The 26536-nt window shown below is 49.2% G+C and overlaps 1 protein-coding gene across 1 annotated transcript in view; it reads right to left on the bottom strand.

Moving 5' to 3' along the window:
- The window catches only part of LOC147117419 (D-ribitol-5-phosphate cytidylyltransferase-like), a 343293-nt gene extending 317064 nt beyond the window's left edge, over positions 1 to 26229 (bottom strand). The window contains exons 1-3 of the mRNA XM_085989367.1: positions 26152 to 26229; positions 25662 to 25751; positions 10541 to 10636 (exon numbers count right to left, since the gene is read on the bottom strand). Of these exons, the coding sequence (XP_085845493.1) occupies positions 10541 to 10636; positions 25662 to 25751; positions 26152 to 26229 (264 nt within the window). The remainder of the gene's footprint in view (positions 1 to 10540; positions 10637 to 25661; positions 25752 to 26151) is intronic.
- Between the last annotated feature and the right edge of the window lie 307 nt (positions 26230 to 26536).

Raw genomic sequence — 26536 nt, forward strand, 5'->3', positions numbered from 1 at the left:
CCTTGACTGTGCATTGTTACTATCGGCAGTATCACTATTCTACATTATCGACATTAACTTCAAAAAGAGCTATCACACATTCTCTGAAGCAATTACTCAGGACTGGATCGGACTATAATAAGAAAGAATTACCGTTTTTTGTTCAATAACCTAAATTATCATATATGGCATTTATTAATAATTAAGATATGTTTATATACCAGAACTTAGACACGCAATTCTCTTACCACATTTATAAATTCAGCTCACATTAGTTGAGCCTTTATTTGTTGATACTATGCATCGTAGACAAGGCAGAAATAGGAGGAGAGTATAGTATGGATGAAGAACGCTTACTTTACAAAGGATAGACTGGTCAAGCTTGAAATTATGGGCTTTAAACGACTAGCGGGGTGAGCGGGCCTTTCAGCTAACCACAGGTACATTTTAAATAAGAATCACATATCACCCTCCCCTAGCCCACCGGGACAACTTCCTCGAAAGACCCCCCTGCCCTTGCCCTGAACTCGCATCTTCCTCTAGTTTCTCTCCTATCTCCCCTCATCTTTCTCTAGTTTCTCTCCCATATCCCCCCATGCCATCTCCGAGCTCATCTTGTCCATGAGATATACCTTCTGCTCCCTTGACGCTGTTCCCACTAAACTGCTGACCACCCAACTTCCCTTCCTGGCTTCCATGTTAGCTGATATTTTTAACGTTTCTCTCTCCTCACATACTGTGCCCCTCTCCTTCAAAACTGCCATCATCAGCCCCGCCTCAAAAAAAACAACCCTTGACCCTTCCGTCCTTGCAAACTACTGCCAACCTCCCTTTCCTCTCTAAAGTCCTTGAATGAGCTATCGCCTCTCAAATCCATGCCCATCTTTCCCAGAACTCCATCTTTGAAATTGTCCAATCAGGTTTCTGCTCCTGCAACAGAACTGACAACGGACCTTACCAAAGTCACAAATAACATCCTTTGTGACTGTGACAAAGGTAAACTATCCTTCCTCATCCTTCTCGACCTGTCTGCAGCCTTTGACATGGTTGACCCCGCCATCTTCCTCCAACGCTTCTCACTGTTGTCCAGCTGGGTGGGACTACACTCACCTGGTTCCATTCTTATCTATCTAATCATAGCCAGAGAATCACCTGTAATGGCTTCTCTTCCTGCTCTCGCACCATTACCTCTGGTGTCTCCCGAGGGTCTATTCTATTTCTCGTTTACATGTTGCCCCCTCGGCGACATCATCCGAAAACACAGCGTCAGTTTTCATGTACACTGACGATTCCCAGCTATACCTCATCACCACCTCTCTCAACCCCTCCAATGTCTCTGATTTGTCACACTGCTTGTCCGACATCCAGTACTGGATGAGCACAAATTTTCTCCAATTTAATATTGGGATGACCGAAGTCATTGACCTCTAGTCTAGACTATTCCAACGTACTCCTCGCCAGGCTCCCATGTTCTACCCTTCATAAACTTGGGGACATCCAAACTCTGCTGTCCTTGTCCTAACCCGCACCAACTCTCGTTCACCCATCACCCCTTTGCGCGCTCACCTACAGTGGCTCCCGGTTCAGCAACGTCTCGATTTTAAAATTCTCATCCTTGTTTTCAAATCCCTCCATGGCCTCGCCCCTCCTTATCTCTGTAACCTCCTCCAGCCCTACAATCCTCCAAGACATCTGCGCTTCTCCAATTCTGGCCGCTTGAGCATCCCCGATTTTAAACACTCCACCACTGGCGGTTATGCCTTCAGCTGCCAGGGCTCTAAGTTCCGGAATCCCTCCGTAAACCTCTCCGCCTATTTCCTCTTTTAAGATTCTCCTTAAAACCTAATATCTCCTTATGTGGCTTGGTGTGAAATTTTTGTTTGATTACGCTCCTGTGAAGGGCTTTGGGATGCTTTACTATGTTAAAGGCAATAGATATATATATTATATATAAATATATATATAAATACACACACACACACACAAGTTGTTGTTACCCTTTCCGAGCTCATTCTCTCCATGAGATCCATTTCCTCAATCAGAGATAAGGCCATCTCTGATCACTTCCTTGTATCACTCTCCACCCACATCCCCCTTCCCCATCCCGACTCTATTTCCTTCTGTGTCTGCCCCTGGAAAAAAAACTTGCTCCCAATTAACTTACAACTGCAATTTCAAAACCACAACTGTCCAGCCTATTTCTGCAGCTCAATCACACCCTCACCTCCACCTTCGATGCCCTAGTCCCCATTAAAACTATTACTGTCTCTCACCCTGGTCATAAATGCGAGGTTATCCACTTTGGTGTCAAAAACAGGAAGGCAGATTATTATGTGAATGGCAATAGATTGGGAGAAGGGGAAGTGCAACGAGACCTGGGCGTCCTTGTGCACCAGTCACTGAAAGTAAGCATGCAGGTGCAGCAGGCGGTTAAGAAGGCGAATGGTATGTTGGCCTTCGTAGCAAGAGGGTTTGAGTACAGGAACAAGGATGTCTTGCTGCAGTTGTACAGGGCCTTGGTGAGGCCACATCTTGAGTATTGTGTGCAGTTTTGGTCGCCTTATCTGAGGAAGGATGTTCTTGCCATGGAAGGAGTGCAGCGAAGATTCACCAGACTGATACCTGGGATGGCAGGAATGACGTATGAGGAGAGATTGGGTCGATTGGGCTTGTACACACTGGAGTTTAGAAGAATGAGAGGGGATCTCAGCGAAACTTATAAAATTCTAACAGGACTGGACAGACTAGATGCTGGAAGTATGTTCCCGATGGTCGGGGAGTCCAGAACCAGGGGTCACAGTCTAAGGATAAGAGGTAAGCCATTTAGGACAGAGATGAGGAGGAATTTTTTCACCCAGAGAGTGGTGAACCTGTGGAATTCTCTGCCAAAGGCGGCAGTAGAGGCCAATTCATTAAATATATTCAAGAAGGAGTTGGATATATTTCTTAAGGCTAAAGGGATCAAGGGATATGGAGAGAAGGCAGGAACAGGGTACTGAATTTGGATGATCAGCCATGATCTCATTGAATGGCGGAGCAGGCTCAAGGGGCTGAATGGCCTACTCCTGCTCCTATCTTCTATGTTTCTATTCCCCCGGTACAGCCCTCACCTCTGCTCCTTATGTCCAAGGGATGCAGACTTGAATGTTTATGCCGGTCAACTGGTTTACCCATTCGCCATCTGATCTGGCTGGACCACATAAAACACTTTCAAGTCCTGCTCTACTCAGCCAAAACTGCTCACTATTCCAGGATGATACGGGAATGCAAAGCTAACCCCTGGCTTCTTTTCTCTACTGCAAACTGTACTCTTAAACCTGTCTCCTCCAACCTCACCTCCCAAGTGCGAGGACCTCATGAACTTCTTTGTTACTAAGATTGAGACCATCAGTTCAGCTGGCTCTGCCGATTTCCTCCCTTCCCCTTGCCCACCTCCAAGGTTCCCCCTGCCATAGCCCTGATCTCGCATCTTTCTCTAGTTTCGCTCCTATCTCCCCTCATCCCCTCTCTGAGCTCATCTTGTCCATGAGATTCACCTCCTGCCCCCGAGACCCTATTTCCAGTAAACTGCTGACCACCTAACTTCCCTTCTTGCCCCCATGTTACCTGATTTTGTTAACGGTTCTCTCTCCTCAGGTACTGTCCCCCTCCCCTTCAAATCTGCCATCATCACCTGTCTCCTCAAAAAAATACCTCGACCCCCCTCTGTCCTTGCAAACTACCGCAAATCTCCAACCTCCCTTTCCTCTCCAAAGTCCTTGAACGTGCTGTTGCCTCCCAAATCCATGCCCATCTTTCCTGGAACTCCATGTTTTAGTGCCTTCAATTAAGTTACCGCCCCTGCCGCAGTACCGAAACGACCCTTATCAAAGTCACAAATGACATCCTATGTGATTGCGACCATAGTAAACTATTCCTGTCTGCAGCTTTTAACATGATTGGCCACACCATCCTCCTCCAACGCCTCTCCACCGTCATCCAGCTGGGGGGGACTGCACTCACCTGGTTCCATTCTTATCTATCCAGTCGTCACCAGAGAAGCCCCTGCAGTGGCTTCTCTTCCCGCTCCCACACCGTTACCTCTGGAGTCTCCCAAGGATCTAGCTTTGGCCCCCTCCTATTTCTCTTTTACCTACTGCCCCTCGGCGACATCATCCGAAAACACGACGCCAGGTTCCACATTTACGCTGATGACACCCAGCTCTACCTCGCCACCACCGTTCTCGATCCCTCCACGGTCTCTAAATTGTCGGACTGTTTGTCTGACATCCAGTATTGGATGAGCAGAAATTTCCTCCAACTGCTGCTGAAGCCCTCATCTATGTCTTTGTTACTGCTACACTCGACTATTCCAACGCACTCCTGGCCGGCCTCCCATCTTCCACCCTCTATAAACCTAAGCTCATCCAAAACTCTGCTGCCCGTATCCTAACTTGCACCAAGTCCCATTCACCCATTACCCCAGTGCTCACTGACCTACACTGGTTCCCGTTTGAGCAACGCCTCGATCTTAAAACTCTCATCCTTGTTTACAAATCCCTCCATGGCCTCGCCCCTCCCTATCTCTGTAAGATACAAGATGCTGGTATCCTCATACGTTATCCTCCTTCTCGCATGCACCTCTTGCTTTCCCACCCTCCCATCATCACAACTCCACCCTTGTGCCTTCCTCATTTCACACACCTAAGAAATCCAGCCTGCCCAGCCAGTGGTTGACCAAGAAGAGGGAGAGGAGAGTGAAGAAGAAGAAACTCTGTCACTTGATTTGACACTCCCAGCCACCAGCTCAAGGTCAACCTGCAAGGCCATTTGCTGTGTCCCCCCACTGAAAGTCAGCAGCCTTCCACCAGCCATGCTGTAGCCACTGGTGTAGCACTGCGAGACATCACTAGGATAGGTAAAGGCACACACAAGACAGTCACTAAGGGAATACATAAGAATGATGAGTTAATTTCTTGATGTTATATTGGATGGATAGATGTATAAAGTTGGATTGGAAAGTTTGCTTTATGGTAGCTTTTATTTCAGCATCGTGGCCAAGAGGACACTGTGATGGTCAATAACAGAGGGAAAGTAAGGTGTGGGGCAAATGTTGAAAGGGGAATTGGGGTTGTGGTCACTAGTACCGCAAGCGGATGATTCCATCCCGGATATCCTGGTCAGAAAGGGGCTTTCTGGGTTGCATCTTTCCTTCTGCTTCCTCCTCTTCCGCTTCCTCCTCTTCCGCTTCCTCCTCTTCCACGTCTTCCTCTTCCACATCTTCCTCTTCCGCGTCTTCCTCTTCCGCGTCTTCCTCTTCCCTTGACGAGCGGATGCTGTAAATCTGAAATGACAGCATAAAATGCTGGAAATCCTCAGCAGGTCAGGCAGCAACTTGACCTGAGAAGTGAACTCTGTGGCCCCGATTTTCCCGAAGGTGCGGGGAATTGTCGGGTTCCGACCCGAATCTAAATGGGTCAGCCAGCTGCACGCAATTTTCCCTCAATTGGACAATTAATTTCCAGCGTGTGAGCACCCTTGCTAAGTGTCCAATTCCAGTCAGAAAGCCCCACATTATGATGTCATCATTCGTGGTGCTTTTAAAGTCTCCAGCAAGCTTCTCAACCTCTGCAGGCTTCCCAACCAGTCGGACAGAATGGCACAGAAGCCTGCACCAGCTGCTGCCAGCGGCAGAGGCCGAGCTGCCGCCAAATTTGACGAGACCTCATTGCAGACATTGGTGGATGGGGTTAGGGCCCACAGGGAGGTCCTCTTCCCTAGCTCAGGGAGGAAGAGGCCTCCCAAAGAGACCAGGGCTGCATGGATGGAGGTGGCTGCAGAGGTCAACTCTCAGGGAGTCACCCGTCGGACCTGGATGTAGTGCAGGAAGCGCTTCCATGACCTCCACCGTACAGGAAAAGTAAGTACAAAGTTTCCATCGCCCTCAACCTGATCCCCATTGTCTTTCCCCAACAGCACTCAGCTTCAGCAATCACTTATTCCACATCCCACTTCAGTCACATCCATGCACCCTTACCCATTCCCTCTCTCTCTATGCTCACATTCACATAACTATTCCACCATGCAGCCCTCATACTGCATCTCACTCTGATGCTTGGAACACAACTGACAACACACAGGGAGGGCCCTTGGTCTTGCAGCCTCACACCATCTTTGTCTCCTTCTAAGTATCTATGTTATGCAATCTCTACACTTACTCCTGCACTCTCACTCAAACTCCACTTGTCTCCCTCATTGCAGGAAAAGAGAGCTCACAATAGGAGAGAGTGAGCGAGGACTGGAGGAGGACCACCCTCAATCGTCCACCTGACCCCCTGGGAGGAAGCAGTGATGGAGATTGCTGGGGCTGACGTGGCTGCGGAAGCTGGGGCAGGAGAGACAGGAGCAAGCCCGCAAGCTGGTGACAGAATAGTTTCCCATTTCTCTCATTGACATTGCATGAGTCGCTGATATGATTTTGAAGCTACATCATTTGGACTTATGAGCATCTGCCAAATCCAATGTGCAAGTAGCCTTAGCATCAGATCTCTAACTCTTTCCTTTACTCCCACATAGGACCATCCGGAGCCCCCGTCGCCACTGCCGAGGAGGAAGGGGCTTTGCAGCCAGACTCCTCAGAGGAAGCTCCAGCCTCTGAGGGCGCAGCGTCAGCAGAAGTAAGCGCACCCAGCACCAGCGCAGACACTCACACCTCGGGGGGGGGCCTTCGGGACATAGAGTAGTGTTGTCACCTGGTGTTTCACAGCTCACAAGTGAGCATCAGCAGACTGTGGAGACAGGGACAGCAGTGGAGAGTCCTCGTCGGAAGGCGTAGGCCTCTGCCAGCTCAGCTCAGCTGCATGTCGGCCCTATGCCTCTGGGCAAGAGAGGAGGTGATGGATCTCCATGCACAGATGCAGGAGTCTCTGGCAGGTTTTGTCTCCAGGGTCGCTGCGAGTGTGGAGCGAATGGAGGAGTCCATGGCGAGCATGAGCACAGCCTTATTGGAGTCACTGGCGCATGAAAGCATCACCACGGAAAGGATGGCTACCTCCATGGTAAAGCTGGCTACCGCCGAGGAGAGGAGGGCTGCAGCCGAGGAGAGGAGGGCTGCGGCCGAGAGGAGGGCTGTGGCCGAGGGGAGGAGAGCTACGGCCATGGAGGAGCTTAGTCGCCAGGGTATCGAAAACATGGTGAGTGCTCAGAATAGAATGACATCTCTTGAGGAGCGATGGGCATCTATTGAGCACCGAAATCAGACCTTCATGGAAGTCCCTCTGAGCAGGACTTCCAGTGCAAAGATGGGTCCCCATGGCCCCCCTGATGTGCAGCAAGGCGCTCTCCAGCCACTTGCAGGCGCTGAGGGAGCGCTGACCCATGAGAGGGAGGTTGTTGGCACACCTCAAGGAAGTGGGGGTTCCTCTCCACGCGCTCACACTTCCATGCCACTTCAGAGCCCTCGGTCAGAGCCCCGCCGGAGTCCACACCCAAGTGAGATAGGAGTCTCAACCCCTGCACAGCCGCAGGAGCAGCAGACTGCTGGCGAGCCCTCACAGGCTCGCCACCCCAGAGGACGCCCGCCAAAGGTGTCGAGACAGGAGCAGCAGGAAAGTGAGCAAGGGGCCTCCACATCTGCTGAAGCCACAGGGGTAGCACTACATAGGAGCACGCGTAAGAGAAAAATAAAGCACCACTAATCACAAGGGTAGTCACTTGGGTGAAAAGTCTTGTATATAGTTTTAATGCCATCAGTTTCCTGTACATTAAAAATCTGGTGGCAACTGCTGCAGTTATGGCGTCTGTCATTTGGCGAATGGGGATATCACATTGAGGCCTTAGGATTACTTGCAGATGTCAGCAAGCTGGTCAAATAGGTAGAAAAGCGCAGGCATGGGCCACTGTCCATGGTCAGCTAAGAAGCAGCGATGCTACAGTGTCTGATGTACCAGGCTACGCAAATCTAGCCAGGATGAGTGCGTTCCTTGCATTCTGCCCAGCAATGTTCTCGCGCACTGGTGCCGCTGGTTGACGGGCCTCTGCAGGATGCTCGTTTCCGTCCTCCTCCTATTCCTACTCCTCCTCCTCCTCCTCCTCCTCCTCAGCATCATCCTCAGCATCATCCTCATCCGAGGCGGCTCTGTGAGGAGCCTCTTGGTCCTGCGGAATTGTCAAGCCACGACGCTGTGCCATGTTGTGAAGCACACAGCATACCATGATGATTTTGGAGACCCTGGCTGATGAGTACTGTAGGGCTCCACCTGATCTATCGAGGCATCTGAAGCGCATCTGTAGCAATCCGATGGCTTGCTCGATAATGCATCTGGTGGAAATGTGGCTGGAGTTGTAGCGCTCCTCAGCTTCGTTGGCTGGTCTCCTCAACGGCGTCATTAGCCAAGACCGCAGGGGATATCCCTTGTCTCCAAGTAGCCATCCCTGAAGTTCGTTTGGCAGACTGAATAGCGGAGGCACAGTAGACTGGCGCAGTATGAAGGAGTCATGGCAGCTGCCAGGGTACTTGGCACAAACATGCAAAATCACCTTCTTGTGGTCACACACCAGCTGAACGTTAAGGGAGTGGAAGCCCTTGCGGTTGACAAAAACTCCTGGATTGCGGTGGGGTGCCCTAAGGGCCACATGTGTGCAGTCAATCACGCCGTGCACCCTTGGAAAGTCTGCCAGCTGAGCTAATCCAAGCGCTCGTGCCCTCACATTTGCGCGATCCCTGGTGAAATGGATGTGATTGTGCGCGAGGGCAAAGAGGGCATCGGTTACCCGTTTGATGCAAGTGTGTGCGGCCGCCTGGGAGATGCCGCTGATATCTGCTGCTGATCCGTGGAAGGAGCCTGAGGCATAAAAGTTGAGTGCGGTGGTGACTTTGATGGCCACGAGTAAGGAGTGTCGACCTGGTGCTCTGGGCTCCAGGCCCTGCTGGAGCATTGCGCAGATGTCAGTCACTACCTCTCGCGAAAGTCGCAGCCGCCTTTGGCACTGCTGCTCAGTCATGTTGAGGTAGCTCACCCTGACGCTGTTTGGGGGGTATCTCCTGTGCCGACGGCCTTCCATGCGCTGGCCCCTTCTGGCCTGTGCTGCCTCAGGTGGCTGAGCCGCAGCCTGTCGCTCCTGCTGGTGCTGCTGTTGTTGCTGAATTTGCTCCAGCCTCCTCTGCTGTTGGAGATCCTCTAATGCCAAGAAGGGAAGGAACAAAAGGCCTCCCATGCTTCTGGCAGATGCCTCCGTTGAGGAAGCGCTGAGTGAAGGTGGTGAGAGGGGCTTCCCAGGAGCTCACACTGGAGAAGTGTGTGAGGCTCCAACCTTCCACAACTGTGCCTAAGCCTTCAACAAGTTGCCCCAAGCCTGGAGCAACAAGGTCCTGCAGCCTACCAATGCTGTCTGATTCAATCTCTTCATTCCTGATTGACCTGCAGCTGAAAGTAAGCAAGCCAACATTGTTCACGCCAGGTTTCATCGGCGGTGTTCCCACCAGGCGTGGTTTACGTGGGGAACGGCTGAAAATTGCAAGGACCCCTTAAAATTGGATTACAACTGCCAATTATTGATCATTAGGCTCCCGCCGACCAGTCCCGCCGGCTGTGGGCGGGGCTGATTCGGGTCGCGCTGAAACACCGGGGCGAAAGTCAGGCGGGGCGAGGAATCGGGCGGGGGGAGGGGTCGCGACCCCCAATTTCTGCGATTTTCAGCCCCCGCCCGCCTGAAACCCCGCCCGACAGCTCCGGGAAAATCGGGGCCTATATCTCTCTCCACAGATGTTGCCTGACCTACTGAGTATTTGCAGCATTTACTGTCTTCCAAGAGGCCTTACTTTACCATCCGAGGCCTTACAAGCATCTAGCAGCACTCCCTACACACTTAAAAACTTTGAACATCTATTGCAGCAAATCACTACTTCAGTAAAATCCAAAAAAAAATTCAAAAGCTTAAATGCAAACTTATCTGAAAGATGTGTGTATCCCTTTAAGAGCTGCTGACAGCGCCTCTGTCAGTCTGCCACGCGCAAGGTTTACCTGGCGAGCTTAGGACTCAGTGCAAAGGTCCAAGTTCGCCGTGGTGACGTTAAGCCAGCGTTGCACGCTGACTGATGTCACCGCTCCCTCATTTTAATTTGCCGTGCGATGGATCTTACTGGCAGCGCTGCCGGGCCTGGGAAAATGGAGGATACAGCGGGACTTGCCACCAGCTGGCGAAAGAGCGACGGCTGCCCGCTTTTCGCTATTTTCTGCTGGTAACAGGTGGCGTAAGGCCCCCGAATTTAGCCCAAATATCTTAAAACGTGTATTCAATTCCTTAAGATGCTATTCAGCAATGTTCCCTCTAATTTGTTTTTCATGCACTTAGATTTGCTGCGCGGCCGTGCATACGCAGTATCTCTTCCAGCAGCAGGAGCTGGTGAGTGCCCTGCGTGGGACCTCACGGTCGGTGTGCAACCACGTGGCCGTGCACTTCAGGGGGAACAATGCTACTCAGTTGTTTAAAATTTCTCGAAGAGTGAATTCAACAGCTTAAAGGTAAATAAATCAGGCAAGTTTCTACAGGGAATACAGTACGCGTGCCTTTATGTACCTACCACAGTCACAACCACGGGATACGAAGCTGAAAGTTTAACAATTTCAATTGACTCCACCAGCTGCACAATTTCCTGAGGTAAATCGAAGTTGTTGACCTGTTCAAGACAAGAAACAATACACTGAATGAAAGGCAAACCTGTCAAAAGCAATAAAACAGGAGGTAAAATGAAGCATTTGGCATTCTGATAATCACACATGAAAACATTGACAATACTTTGCTGAAATCGTATTCCAGATTAACTGAAAACAGCAGAGATGAAGTAGTCATTAGTATTAATTTCACTGATAATTACAGGCTAGATATTTGAACGTATTCCCCAACCAACTGAGGTAATACAGTGACCTGTACATAACATCTTGTAAATTATTCTGGGAGGCCTTTTGAGGTGGGTAGAACTCCTGCCCTCCCCAGGGAATCACCCCTAACTCCACCTCAGTTCCCAGGACCAAAAGCTCTGCAATCTATTGACATAGGGAAACCAACTTTTTAAATTCCAGTGGGCCCCACTTTCACCAGGATACTAGTATGCCTGCTTCATGCAGTTGTACAAAGTGTTGTGGGCGACCGAGGGAGAACTGGAGGGATTTCCAGAAAATAACATCATCCCACCAGTCACGCCTCTTTCTGTGATGTCCACACAAAAGGGGTCAGAAGCAAAAAGCCCCCCTTGCCACATCTAGCAGTATTTTAAGTGGTCAACCTGTCCACAGAGGCCTGTCAGGCACCAGTAAATACTGACACACTGGTTGTTTTTTTTTTATTCATTGATGGGATGTGGGCGTCGCTGGCTAGGCCTGCATTTAGTGCCCATCCCTAATTGCCCTTGAGAAGATGGTGGTGAGCCGCCTTCTTGAACCGCTGCAGTCCATATGGTGTAGGTTCACCCACAATGCTGTTAGGAAGGGAGTTCCAGGATTTTGGCACAGCGACAGTGAAGGATCGGCGATACAGTTCCAAGTCAGGATGGTGTGTGGCTTGGAGGGGAACTTGTAGGTGGTGATGTTCCCATGAGTCTGCTGCCCTTGTCCTTCTAAGTGGTAGAGGTCGCGGGTTTGGAAGGTGCTGTTGAAGGAGCTTTGGCAAGTTGCTGCAGTGCATCTTGTAGATGGTACACACTGCAGCCACAGTGCGCCGGTGGTGGAGAGAGTGAATGTTGAAGGTGGTGGATGGAGTGCCAATCAAGCGGGCTGCTTTATCCTAAATGGTGTCGAGCTTCTTGAGTGTTGTTGGAGCTGCACTCATCCAGGCAAGTGGCGAGTATTCCATCACACTCCTGACTTGTGCCTTGTAGATGGTGGAAAGGCTTTGGGGAGTCAGGAGGTGAGACACTCGCCGCAGAATTCCCAGCCTCTGGCCTGCTCTTGTAGCCACAGTATTTATATAGCTGGTCCAGTTCAGTTTCTGATCAATGGTAACCCCCAGGATGTTGATAGTGGGGGGATTCAGCGATGGTAATGCCATTGAATGTCAAGGGGAGATGGTTAGAGTCTCGCTTGTTGGAGATGGTCATTGCCTGGCACTTGTGTGGTGCGAATGTTACTTGCCACTTGTCAGCCCAAGTCTGAATGTTGTCCAGGTCTTGCTGCATATGGACACGGACTGTGTCAGTATCTGACGAGTCTCGAATGGTGCTGAACAGTGTGCAATCATCAGCGAACATCCCCACTTCTGACCTTATGATGGAGGGAAGGTCATTGATGAAACAGCTGAAGATGGTTGGGCCTAGGACACTGCCCTGAGGAACTCCTGCAGCGATGTCATGTGATTGAGATGAATGACCTCCAACAACCACAGCCAACTTCCTTTGTGTTCTGCTGCAGTTGTGCAATCTGCTCTGCTCATTTGGTAGGGTGGGTATTACAACACTAGGGCACGCAGACCTGCTTTTCAAACTAGTTCCAAAGTACAAACAAAAATTTATCAGAAAATTATGAACACACCAGGGCCTAGAAATTCACTGGCCTTAGCGCCGCTTTTGAGGCGCTAGAGGGCCTAGCGCCGAAGTTATGGCCAGGTTAGAAATTGACAGGGGCCCTAAATCGGCGTTAGGCCGGTAGCGCTGTGCCGGCACCGATGACGTCATCGGTGTGCGCAGCGTCCCGGTTGCCATGGTAACCCGCCCGAACTCGGAAATTGAGTTGCGGCCGCCTCGCCCGTGGCAGCCGCAAGCAACGTTCTGGCAGAGGTGCCTTACAGAACTTTGCGCCGGCGCATTAAAGGCCCCGCGGCGGCCGGCCGCTTTCCCGCCGGCCGCCTGGCCGCAGCTCCCTCCCCGGACTTCCCCCCGCCCCCCCCCCCCGGAACAGAAGCAAGCCCGGCACTTGTCCGAGGTGCCGGGCTCATTTTTAAAAAGATTATCGCGGGCCGCGGCCGGGTGCAGGCAGCTCCTCCTTAACGGAAGGAGGAGGCCTGCACTTCCCGAGCCTGCCGCACCGCAGCGGGCGCCGCAGCGCCGGAATAGCGCCGCAATGCGGCGCGTGGCGCCAGTTTTGAGGCGCTGAGACCCCTCAGTAGCGCCAGCAGCCGTTTGGGCGCGGCGCTACTGAATTTTTGGCGCGCGCAGGGGGACTTAGCGCCGGCACTAACTTCCGGCGCTAAAGCCCTCGCTGCGCCAAAACCGAATTTCTAGGCCCCTGTGTCTCCTCAGTACCAGACGCACTCACTCTGTCTCACTCACTCAAACTTGCATCCCACAATTACTCTATGTCCTCCCACAAAATCCCTGACTGGTCATGGAAGATAAAGCCATCTTAACAGTCTTTCTGCAAAACCTACACTTCATAGACCCTCAGAAAAGCCTAGTCTCTGCTGGGCGCCACAAAATAATCTGGCCGCTGAGGGCTTCCCTCCCTCCAAAATCATGATCCCTCTCCCAGGATTTACCTTGCTGTGCCTGCCTGAATCGAGCGAGCAGTATCAGGACACCCATTTGGGGTGGGCAGTTTATCGGTTCTACTTAAATGAGGCCCGGGCCTCAAATTAGCTTTGGCCTCTTTGCTCCGGGCATGGGCGGCCGGCTGGTGGCCTCTCCTCCCTTTCTTCAGTACGTCTTTTTGTATCGTAAAGTTATGCAGAAGGCAGTGATAACTTTGGGAAATTGTGGCAGGGCAAGTGTGTACTGCATGGCCCTCCCTAATCCATTGAGGTATCTGAAGCACTGGTTCAGGATACCAATGGCATACTCTATAATGATCCTGGCAGCTGTACGGGCCTTGTTGTATCTGCACTTCCCTTCTGTGCATGGCTGGTGCAAGAGTAGTCTTGATTGCAAAAGAAACATCCTTGCAGGCTACCTTCACACTAAGGTTGGCAAAGATAAAAGAATAAAAATGCTACATTCCTGATAGACATATTATGAAGGGTTTTGTTAAAGCAAATAAGGAAAAACTATTTCTATGGGTTAGCTAATCAGAACATAAATTTAATATAATCAAAAAAATAAAGGGAGAGGTTAGGAGAATTTTCTTTTACGCAGAGGGCATGTTAATACATTAAATGCCATACCAGAAATAGCTCTGGAAGCAAATTCCATAATCAGTAAGGATATTTAATAGGGAAATTGATAAAAATTTGAAAAAAAATTAAAAGGCTATGGGGTAAAGGGCAAAGGAATGGGACTAAGTGGTTAGCTATTTCAGATAGCCAGCTCAGGCGCAATAGGCCAAATGAATGGCCTCCTTCTGTGTTGTAAAATTTTATGATTCACCATTTCAAAGCAAACTGGATTCAATCTGTGTCTGGTTTGGAATCATTCCTAAAGCCATGCGCATTATTCAAGATACAATCTGAACCTGGCTAACTGTAGCAATCCCAGTCTGCTTTAATCTCAGCTGAGTTCAGAGATTATTCATTTTTGATTACTTTTGAAGTCAGCAGCGAGCAGTGTGAGGAGCTAGTTATGTAATCCTATTCTCAAATATTTCAAACAATAGCTGCAAACTTTCTGTCTCCAAGAACCAATGATGAGGAAAACAGGTATGTGGTTATGAATTAGTTTGCCAAATTCTTTTTACTACAATTACATTTTTCTGCTTTGCTACCATTATGCTGCCAAGTCTAAGTTACGTAACTTATCGAAACAAATATCACAACGTAATTGGTATTTTAACCCATTTTCTGGTGATTCAAGAGAGAATGGCAGCTGCCACCTGTAGACCTATTCGGCTCAAAATTAGGATCCGTAGCATCTGTGTTTTGGGCGCTACAAGTGCCCTTAGAGCTCCAAAATGCTCTACTTGTGGGGTGAAGGCTTCTGCAGAAACCACTTGCTGCCAGACATCATTGCACTTGTAGGAATCCTGCTTGGAATACACAATGACGTGGAGAATGAACAGAGGCCATACAGAGCAGGACAAGCTGCTAGAAGCGGAAGGAGGAGGAGGGGATGAAGGGCTCTCAGCAGGAGGCCATATCCGCCCAGGGTGTTCAGGGAGCAACTCTCCTGCCTGAACCTCAGTGAGGAACCATGTGTGAGACGTCTGCGCTTCAGTAAGGACATCCTCACTGAAATCTGCCACCTGCTGCAGACACAATTGCAACCTCAGAGCAAGGCGAGGACCACATTGCCAGTGGCTGTGAAAGTCACCATGGCGATGAACTTTTATGCATCTGGCTTCTTCCAAGCTGGAGCTGGAGATATTTGCAACATCTCGCAGTTTGCTGTCCACTGCTGCGTAAGGGAGGTCACTGAGGCGCTCTACTCAAAGGGAGCTGACTACATTTCATTCTCGATAGCAAAATACTGCAGATGTTGGAAAACCGAAATAACAGAAAGTGCTGAAAAAATTGCAGCCCTGCCTCCGATCTATCTTTTCTTTCCAGTTTTGAAGAAGGGTTCGACCCGAAACGTCAACTCAAATTTCTGTCCACGGATGTTGCCTGACCTGCTGAGTTTTTCCAGCATTTTCTGTTGTTATTTTACATTTCATTCTCTCTTGCTGGAGAGCAGCAGGCAGAGTGAGCACGCAACTTTGCTAGGATTGGAGGCTTCCCCATGATGCAGAGTGCCATTGACTGCACGCATATCGATTTGCAGGTGCTGCATGTCAACTCCGCCATGTACTGGAACCGAAAGGGATTCCGCTCTCTCAACGTCCAGCTGGTGTGCAGCCATAGGCAGCAAATCATACAGGTCAATGCCTGGTATCTTGGCAGCAGTCATGTTGCCTTCATGCTGTGGCAGTCCGCTGTGCCAGCTGCAGTTGAGCCACCACGACAAACCAGAGGGTGGCTACTGGGCGACAAGGGTATCCGCTGGCTGATGACATAGCTGATGACTCTGATGTTCAACCCACGCACACGTGTGCAGCATGTATACAATGAAAGCAATGTTGCCACACGAAATGTAGTAGTGCAGACCATTGGCGTGTTGAAACAACACTTCTGCTGCCTGGACCGCTCTGGACGAGCCCTACAGTACACGACAGAGCGGGTGCCAAGATTTGTGGTAGTCTGCTGCATACTGCACAACCTCGCCATCATGAGAGCACAGCCCTTGCCACCAGCTATACAGCGAGCAGCTGAGGAGGAGGAGGAGGAGGAGGAGGAGGAATTGGAAGGGTGGAGACAACCTAGACAGCCCGTTTCTGGCCGTGCTATCCATGAAGAACTCATCAGAGTGCAATACTGGTAACTGCACCCAATGTTCCCTTTAATTTTTTTGGGTGCGCGGCCCATTCAAAGTACCATGCATGCGCAGTTTTTCCGGTGCACGGGAGCTGCAGAGCGCTGCGCGACCAAGTGGCTTAAAGAGAACATTGACGGTAAACCCAATCCCACATTCACCAACAGTCCCACATTCCCTCTGTCACTGACCGTCACAGCGTCTGCTTGGCCACAGTGCAAAAATAAAAGCTCCACATAATAAACATTCCAAACCAAATTTATCAATCAAATCATGCCACATTGTATACATGCATAAACTAATTGCCCTTCTGATTTACCATAGTGCCTCCTTTCTGTTTACTTTTGCCTGTCCTAGTGCTCCTACGCAATGCTACCCCAGTGGCTGCAGCATGGCCCTGGAGGACGACCTCTAGCAGCTCTGGGCCTAGATGGTCCGGCTGCAGACTGCACCATCTTGGCATGGGTGGCAGCAGTCTGGGCTGGCTGGCTGACGGGCAACAGCAGGGGCACTGGTGGAGTGGCAGTGGTGGGAGGATAAATGCGGTCATCCTGAGAGAGGCAGCAAGTTCGTGCTCCATGGAGCCACTGCCACTGCCCAGGGGCGGCACCTCAGCATCCCTAGCAATCTGTTGGAGGACAGATTGCTGGACTGCTGCGACACCCTCAAGCCCCTTGAACATTGGAATCCTGAGCCATGATGGCACTAGTCTAAGCTTCTACTGCAGCCTTGAGATGTTGGGTGACAGCTGCTTGTGCTGCAATGGAAGCTGAGACATCGGCCATCAGACGCTGCATCATGGTTGGGTCAACAAGTGCCATGCTGGAAAGGATAGACTCCAAGCTCCGCGCAAATTACTGTGCGAAGTTTGTGCCGGACTCCTCAATGCTCCTTGACAGTGACAACAAGCTTTCTGGCAGGCTTCCCAATGCACCAAGCATTTCATTGTACATACCCATCAGCCTTCTTCTGTAGCCTGCCCCATCGAAGTGCTTATCTGAGTTCTCTGCAGCAGAACACATGTGCGACGTTGCTTTCCGGCGAGCTGGCACCTGCGCTACCCTGGCCCCTTGCCTGGTGTCTCATCACATGCAGATTATGCCTCTAACCTATCTCTAAATTACACGCAGTGTCAGTATCTGAGCTGGTGGCTGGGGCTGGGAATGTGAAATCAGGTGACGGTGTGCCTTCATCATCAATGTCTTGTTTCTCTTCCACCACATCCAGGCCAGGTTGCAGTTTTGGGGTATCTGAAAAGAAAAAGGCACAATGGTAAGGTTGTGGTGAGAGGAGTGGGGGTGGAAAACAAGAGGTGCATGCTTACACCATCTGCAGCTTGTAAATCAGAAGCGATTGTGGGATGAGGGGGTAGTGGGATGTGAGGAGGAGGATTAGGGATGAGGATATTGTAATGTATATACCTTTAAGGGGGGAACTATCTTTTACAGCTCATGTATACTGCAGTACCGGCAGTGACCACACCTGTATATAGCACTGAGTAGTAATCTGTACAGATCAGTTCCCGTGTGAGCCACGTTGAGTAAACACCTGTTGTACCGTTCTCCTGCAGTCTGTGTCTTATTATACACGGACACAACAGATATCATCATCTTCTATGGTTTCAGCCCCAATAATGGCCAGCACCCTCTCCTCCAAGGGAGTTAGGACATGCATGCGCACCTGTCCTCTGCCATTTAGCTCCTGCTGCTTCCGGTTGTGCGCCACCTTGTCCTGCAAGCGAGATGAAGTGTTTCAGTGATTGTCATGCAATCTGTTTGGGTGATGTGGCTGTCATGGTTGAATAGCTGGCAGTGTGTACAAGTGAGATGTGGCTGTGAGGCTTGCAACAGTGCCAAGTGTCTGAGGGTGAGGTGAAGCTATGAATGTTAGGTATGAGTCCTGATTGATAGAGATTATTGGTAGATGAGTGGTGGGGGTGTGGTGCATTGAGCAATGTCTGAGGCTTATGTTGCAGTTAGTTGGATATGACATTTGAAGATGCATTCACTGACTCGTGTGAGGCCATTGAAATTAGAAACATAGAAGATAGGAGCAGGAGTAGGCCATTCGGCCCCTCGAGCCTGCTCCGCCATTCAATGCGATCATGGCTGATCATCCAAGTTCAGTACCCGGTCCCTGCTTTCTCCTCATACCCCTTGATCCCTTTAGCCTTAAGAAATATATCCAACTCCTTCTTGAATATATTTAATGAATTGGCCTCTACTGCCTTCTGTGGTAGAGAATTCCACAGGTTCACCACTCTCTGGGTGAAGAAATTCCTCCTCATTTCTGTCCTAAGTGGCCTACCCCTTATCCTTAGACTGTGACCCCTGGTTCTGGATTCCCCGACCATCGGGAACATCCTCCCTGCATCTAGTCTGTCCAGTCCTGCCAGAATTTTATAAGTTTCAATGAGATCACCTCTCATTCTTCTAAACTCCAGCGAGGATAAGCCCAATCGACCCAATCTCTCCTCGTACGTCATTCCTGCCATCCCAGGTATCAGCCTGGTGAATCTTCGCTGAACTCCTTCCATGGCAAGAATAACCTTCCTCAGATAAGGCGACCAAAACTGCACACAATACTCAAGATGTGGTCTCACCAAGGCCCTGTACAACTGCAGCAAGACATCCTTGTTCCTGTACTCAAACCCTCTCGCTATGAAGGCCAACATATCATTTGCCTTCTTAACCGCCTGCTGCACCTGCATGCTTACCTTCAGGGACTGGTGCACAAGGACACCCAGGTCTCGTTGCACTTCCCCTTCTCCCAATCTATTGCCATTCAGATCTGCCTTCCTGTTTTTGCCACCAAAGTGGATAACCTCGCATTATCCACATTATACTGCATCTGCCATGCATCTGCCCAATCACCCAACCTGTCCAATTCATACTGGAGTTTCTCTGCATCCTCCTCACAGCACACACGCCCACCCAGCTTTGTGTCATCTGCAAACTTGGGGGGGGGAGCAGGAGGGGCAAAGGAGGAGTGGAGGGAGAGGAAAAGTGGAGGGGATGAGGAAAGATCTTGCAATTACCTAGTGCCGTTCAGGACCTCAGGACGTCCCAAAGTGCTTTACAGTCAATGAAGTGCTTTTGAAGTGTAGTCACTCTTATAATGTCAGAAATGTGAAAATGTAGGAAAGGGGAGAATAGGAGAAGGGGGAAAGAAAGAAGGGGATGAAGACAGATAAGGTTGAATTGGGGATGTACAGGAGCAGGAAGGGGACAGGATGGCACGGAAGGGGATGTCAGGACAAAGAAGGAGTTGGCAAGGTATAGGTTTTCATATATAGATAGAAGTTTATCAAAGTAAAACAAAATGTGCATTGCATTAAAAAGTAACAGCACCATTTAAATTTATACACTACAATCAAAAGGAAACTCCTGTTTCTGAGAGATTCAGTGTCCATAACCTATGGGGGGAGGGGGAGGGGGAGGGGGGAACCACAATAACATTTCCCAATGGGATGACCATGGCAGCAAGAGGAAGGGGTGACTCAGGCACTGCCAGGGTGCACCTTGGCCATCTCGATTACAGCCGTGGTAGTGCGAGTTGTTACAACAGGAGAAGCTCGAGCGCATAACTTGAGGAACCCATGCAAATATTCTAGAATGCCCCAGCTGTACTGCGATAGCAGGCACCAGGACAGCCATGGTGGCTACTGGGATAATCATGGCTGTGAGGGTGGAAGGGATTGGAGGAGGGATTGCTCACAAAGGTAGGGATCAAGTGCCCCTATCCTTGAAGAAATTATGGTAAAACCTTGGCAAATATGAAGGAAAAAATCCAAGAGCAGCAGAACTGAGGCTCGCTTAAAACACCGAGGCCTAGAAATTCAGTTGGTAGCGCCAGCCGCTAGCACCTTAAGAGGGTGATAAGTGGGGCGCGAAGCGGCTAGCATCCGGGCGCAGCGCAATCTGCGCCTCTCATGAACTTGAGTGGACATTTAGCAGCGGTGCAAAACCGCAACGCCCGCTCAGCTGCGTGCACAGATCCTGACGTCATTTCATGCTGCAATGCCCTTGGTGCGCCCTGAACCGGAACTTCAGTGGCGCCCCCCCTTCTTTCCGCCTGGCGCTCCCAGCGACTGGTTGAGTGGAACGGTTCCCAGTCGCTGTGGGGCTGGGGGGGTGCTATTTAAAGGGGGCTCTTCCTGCCTTCTTTGTGGTAGCCATTTTGGACCACTCCTTCTGTGTGAGAGAGAGAGAGAGATTTGCAGAGAGACAAAGGGAGAGAGCTTTCTGCATTGAGTCAGCGCTCGCACAGGTACTTCTGGCTTCAGCCCAGAGCTTTGCAGTTGGATTGATTTTTCAGTGCCATTGCCTTGAGTGGCCACATATAATGGGGGCTGCAATGGGTGGAAACGTTGGGTTTCTCCATTGCATTGAGAGGGCTCAGAGATGCCGAGAGTGCCAATCATGGCCAGACGGAGGAGGGCCAACAGGCGTCGGCACAGGAGGCCTTACCCTCCCAGGGTATACCGCCAGCAGTTCTCATACCTCAACATGTCTGAGGAGCAGTGTATTCGGAGGCTTCGATTCAGAAGGGAGGTGGTCACTGAGATCTGCCACCTGCTTCAGAGAGATCTGCAGTCTCAGCTGAGGAGCAGGACGTCTCTGTCGGTGGCAGTGGCTCTGAACTTCTATGCCACCGGCTCCTTCCAATCCGCTACTGGGGACATTGCCAATGCCTCCTAGTTCGCGGTGCATTGCCGCATCCGCCAAGTCAGGAATGCACTCTTCAAAAGGAGATGTCAGTACATTTCCTTCCCCATGACCCTGGACAAGCAGCAGGAGCGTGCAATGGGATTTGCAAGAATAGCGGGCTTCCCCATGGTCCAGGGCGCCATTGACTGCACGCATGTGGCTTTGCTGGCGCCTCTAGAGAATACCAAGGATTACTGCAACCGGAAGGGGTTCCATTAGTTGAACGTGCAGTTGGTGCGTGACCACAGGCAGCTGATACTAGCTGTCAATGCCCGCTTTCCAGGCAGCAGCCATGACGCCTTCATCTTGCGCCAGACTTCTTTGGCAGACCTTTTCGAAGCCCTGGCTCACCCAGGAGGCTGGCTTCTCGGGGACAAGGGCTATCCTTTGTGCACCTGGCTGATGACCCCGCTCCGTGCGCCCAGCACCCCTGCTGAAGAGCGATACAATGACAGCCATCAAGCGACCAGGAACATCATTGAGCACACAATCGGCATGCTAAAGCAACGGTTCCGCTGTCTGGACCATTCCGGGGGAGCCCTTCAGTACTCGCCTGAGCGAGTCTCCCATTTCGTTGTAGTGTGCTGCATGCTGCACAACCAGGCTATCCTCAGGACTCAGCCACTGCCAGCAGACATTGGAGGACCACCAGAGGAGGAGGAGGAGCACCAAGACGGGAGGGAGGCACAAAGTGCAAGGGCTTATTAAATATATTCAAGGAGTTAGATATATTTCTTAAGGCTAAAGGGATCAAGGGGTATGGGGAGAAAGCAGGGACAGGGTACTGAATTTGGATGATCAGCCATGATCTCATTAAATGGCAGAACAGGCTCAAGGGGCCGAATGGCCTACTCCTGCTCCTATCTTCTATGTTTCTATGTCTCTCTCCCCTCCTCCACCCTCCCTCTCCCCACTTTGCATTTAAAGAAGTCCATTCTCAGACTTAAATCTACTAACTGCCTCTTTGTACTTGTGGTTAGCATATTAACCTTTATCCAAGGGAGCAGCTATCTACCCTCCCCACTTTTATTAGTCAGTTCCATAAAGGTGCTTACCCATCTTCCCTACTCAGTTCTGATAAAAGGCCTCTATCTGAAACATCAATCTATTTTCTCTCTCTTCAGGTGCTAATAAACCAGTAGTTTCTGCTTTTATAATATTTTACGCACATGTTCAATAACAACATCTATGTAACATTATGTTAGTTAAAATTTGGACCATTTCCTTACACTCTCTACTTGTGCTTATTGCAAAAGGAAATTATTATAAGCAGGCCCATGCCTTTTATGACATGAAATTTAATCTTATATGTGTATTGAATGGGATGTAGCAGGCTTCAGGGCTAACCACCTACCCTTTTTATAACTTGAGTTATACCAAATACAATATAGAATAGTGCCTGGATGCTCACGGAGATATGTCTCACTGCAATAATCTGAAAATACAATTGATCTGAAATGAACTGAAGATGAGCAGCTATCTCAAGATCTTCATGTCACAAGTTAACTTTGCTATTTTTGAGACCCCCCTAAGAGAATAGATATTACAGATCAATCTCTTCCTCACAGTAGTAAGCTACATATATTGAGCAATGAATCAAATCATTTTTTTCCTCATAATTATATGCTTGCAGACAGATCCTTAATATAAACACAGGCAGGCTGTTCTTTGAAGCTAGCAGCTTTAATCCAGACAGGATCAGTGTATTTGCCTCACCCTGCTACTAAAGTTGCCAACTCTGGTTGGACGTATTCCTGGAAGTTCGATCACATGATGTAACATCATGTAACATCTGATCACATTCCATTTGGTCACATGACAGCCAATCATATGACCATTGGTCACTTGACCACCTCCAGAACTACCCCATTGAAGGTAAAGGTTTAATTAAATTCCCGTAAACTAAAAGCAAGAATGGTAGCCAGCAAGAAAGAGCGACTCCGTCAAACATCAGATGAGAGGCACCCTCTGCATTGTCATACACCTACACCCAGCCGCCTAAAGTCAAGGAAGAGCTTCATGAACAGTGTTGTTCCATTACAATCAACCTCATCTGAAGCCCGCATTGCCTTGTGGAAAGACCGGCTCGCCAGTCTTGAACAACCCCCAGCGATGGAAATTTTACCTGATGAAAGCCTTCCCCCAGGAGCTAATTGCAACTGGGCAATCTGGAAGTGCCTTAACAGAATTAGGACCAGTGTAGGTTGCTCAAAGGTGTCACTAAGCAAATGGGGATATTCAACCAGCCCGACAACTTGTGAATGTCGAACTGAGGCACAGACTATGCAACATCTCCTGCAATGCCCATCATTAGAGGAACCCTGCACTGTTGCAGATCTTGCCGAATCCAACAACAAGGCGCAAAAATGTGTCCAGTTCTGGCTGGGCTATGTAAAGACTGTCCGTGGACACGATAAGAAGAAGAAGCCAGACCAGGATGGTCAAAAGTTTGGTCACCACTCTGTGCCAAGATTGCTCATCTCAACATGGTGGCAGTAGGGACGCTACAATTAGCCTCAGCACCCTGTGTTAGAGAGGGGAAAAATCAGCCACAGTTCCCATTCCTGATTGCCAGCTATGTCTTTTAAAACTGAGGCCTAAGATAATCTGTTTGTCACAAGTTTGTAACAAAGTTTGATTAATCTTTGGCAGGGGTAACACAACTTACCTCTTCCAGCCAGTGCAAGCCCGAACCAGGAGGCCCAGGGCCTGCAGAAATTGGGCCATGAGCCTTATTTAAATAATGTGTCGTGCCTCCACAGGCAGCTCATCCATTTCAGACAAACAATTTTGGGTCACTTGCCTTGCTGGCAGCGCCCCTCAGGAACAGTGGAGGGAACCAGAGGACAGCGGGAGTAAGGCTGTGATCATTGCTGTGGAGCCGGGAGGAGCAATAAAAAAAATAATTAAACTTAGTTTTGGTGGCAGCCACTTGACAGGTCGCATCCGCTGGAAAATCAAAACGGAGGAGCAGCCCAATTTCTCACTGTTTGGCCACTCATTAGCATATGCAAGTAGCCAAGTAGCCCAACGCCGGCTTTAGGCAGCCACCCTATAAATCATCCGAGGCCAATGTGGCATTAGATATTTTTCAGGCGTCCTTGGGGCGCAGGGCATAGCTCTGCAAAACTGATAGTTTTCTGGATGGAAAACGGGCACAACGATGACCAGTTTCTGCCTATTTATGATTTTCCTCATCTCTCTAATTCTACCAGCACTGGAAGGCCCTTAGCCCTCTGCTAAATGCTCTGGGACGTTTACCATACAGGTAGAACGTCCCGAATCTGGCAACCTCAGGACCAAGGCCGAGCCGGTTTTTGGGTTTTTCTGGACTTCAGAACGTGTTTCTGATGTCCGAAGTCCAGAAACGCCCGAGCCCAGGTTGCGATATTTCCGGACTTCAGACATCAGAAACACGTGCCGAGTCCGGAAATGCCTGGGCCCAGGTTGCGCTTTTGGTAAGCCTCCCTCAGCGTGTCCGGATTCCGGAACATTTTACGGATTCCGGACCCCTGCCACCAATCGTCCCGGATTCCGGAACTCCGAATTTGGGACGCTCAACCTGTAATACCATGCTGTATAAATGAAAGTTGTTGCTGCTTTTGTGCAGCAGGAAGTGTACCAGCCCACCCCAGAGCAATGCTGACAATTCCCCTTCCTTCCCTTGCTGTGCTTGGCTTGTTCCCCACACAAGGCACTGCCTGCAGGGCAAAGAAATAAAATTGGTGTAGAGACTCGATGTTCAGCCCCTTCCACTCAACAGAAACAAGGCTTTAGGCACATACTACATGAATGCTGCTCCTCGTGGAAGTTCTTCTGGGGTTCCAACTGCATAGTTAAAGTCACCAACTCTTAAGATTCATGTTTTTCTCTTAGCCGGAAGCTAAGCAAAATATCCACAGGAACAGGCTGACTCTTGCCGACTGCATTGCATTCTAAATAATTCAAAAACCTGCAAGATTTCAACAGCGAGGTTATATGTATTTATTACAGCTGCAATATTTATGATGGTACTGTTACAATTACAGGGAGGATATGTCCCAGTCGGCAGCCACGCGATATAAATCGCTCGACCTGAAACAGGAACGTTAGGATGCAGTTTTGCAATCATTTTTGAACTCAATGAGTGCAGAATGAATGCATTTAATAATATGGTGTTAAAGTCTGAGACTGGGGGAGACTACCTCTTGCAAGATAACTGCAGGTGATACAGAACCTGCAAATTCTATAGAAGGAGGTGACCCCGGTCAGTTGACTGTTGGAAGAGTGTGGACACACAGCATAGAGGTGACGTTCGGCAGCTGAGGGAATGTTGAGCAGCTATTGCTAAAATTATCCACCAATAGCAGTGCACAGTGCAGCTGTGGAGGCACAAACCATCAATACTAAGTACTTATGTCCTGGGCTACTAGCAGCAGTGCCTGGGAGATTAATCCTCAGTTCTAAGAGATTCCAGGTCAATCCAGAAGGATTGGAAACCCCATCTTCTACACGTGCACACATAGAGACATCCCTTCGAGAAACCAACAGACAGAAACTAGTTTAAATCTGTAATTAATAAGTAATGTTCCCAGTCAGAGGTGCACATTTGCTTTTGCCTACAGGCTCTACTTGACAGAAGCAGGAGCCATGGCTTCCATTTTTAAAATGCCAGAGTCAAATAAAAGAATGCAACTTAGAAATCTTGAAAAAGCATGAATTGCTGCTTCTTTCACAGTTATTCTCCACCAGTGTGATATAAAGGGAGTTTTCAATGTAAACATTTTGAAAACATACCTCATACTCACATTTATATAAATAAAGTTATAGTACAGGCCTGAGGAGACAGCCTGAAGACAGTGGCTTTCTTTACTCAGTGACCACTTCAGCACATCCACCTGTTGGCAGAGAAAGAAGAGATAATTGGAACTGCAGACTCTAAAAATGTCAAAATAAAGCATACACAGGCAACTCATGATTTTGATTATACACAAAATAGCAATTAACTTATTTGAAAGACAGTACATTTAGCACAAAATAGATATAATTCACTGTAAACATAAGAAATTAAGGAATACTTACTGGAAAAGCTCCATAACAATCTTAAGACAAACTTTATTGAAAACACAGCATTGCTTCTTTTGGGAACCATTACATATATTTTTGCCATAAAAACTTACTTGAAAGATTAACATAGAAACATAGAAGATAGGAGCAGGAGTAGGCCATTCGGCCCCTCTAGTCTGCTCCGCCATTCAATGAGATCATGGCTGATCATCCAAACTCAGTACCCAGTACCCTGTCACAAATACCTGACCTCCTGATCAAAGTCTCAAGTATTGTACAATTTTCCAGGTGTAGGGAGGCTGGGAGCATTACGACATTTAGACTAACATTTAAGTTGTAAAACAGTAAGTACTTCTGAATACATTACCAGCAGTAAGGCATAATAAGGTTCAGGAGGTTATACTTCACTTACATCCCTCACAATGTCACTCTAACTCATCAGTGTGCAACTGGTTTACGGGAAAAGTGATCCAACCGTGACTAACTAAAGAAGTTAATTAGATTGAAAGAAGAAGCTTATAATGTTGCAAAGAATAATAGTAAGCCTGAGGATTGGGAGAGTTTCAGGAACCAGCAAAGGTTGACCAAAAAATTGAAAAAAGGGAAAAAATAGAAT

The sequence above is a fragment of the Somniosus microcephalus genome, chromosome 5 (assembly GCF_052327205.1).
Source record: "Somniosus microcephalus isolate GS21.2 chromosome 5, FLI_Smic_1.0, whole genome shotgun sequence".
NCBI classification, from domain to species: domain Eukaryota; kingdom Metazoa; phylum Chordata; class Chondrichthyes; order Squaliformes; family Somniosidae; genus Somniosus; species Somniosus microcephalus.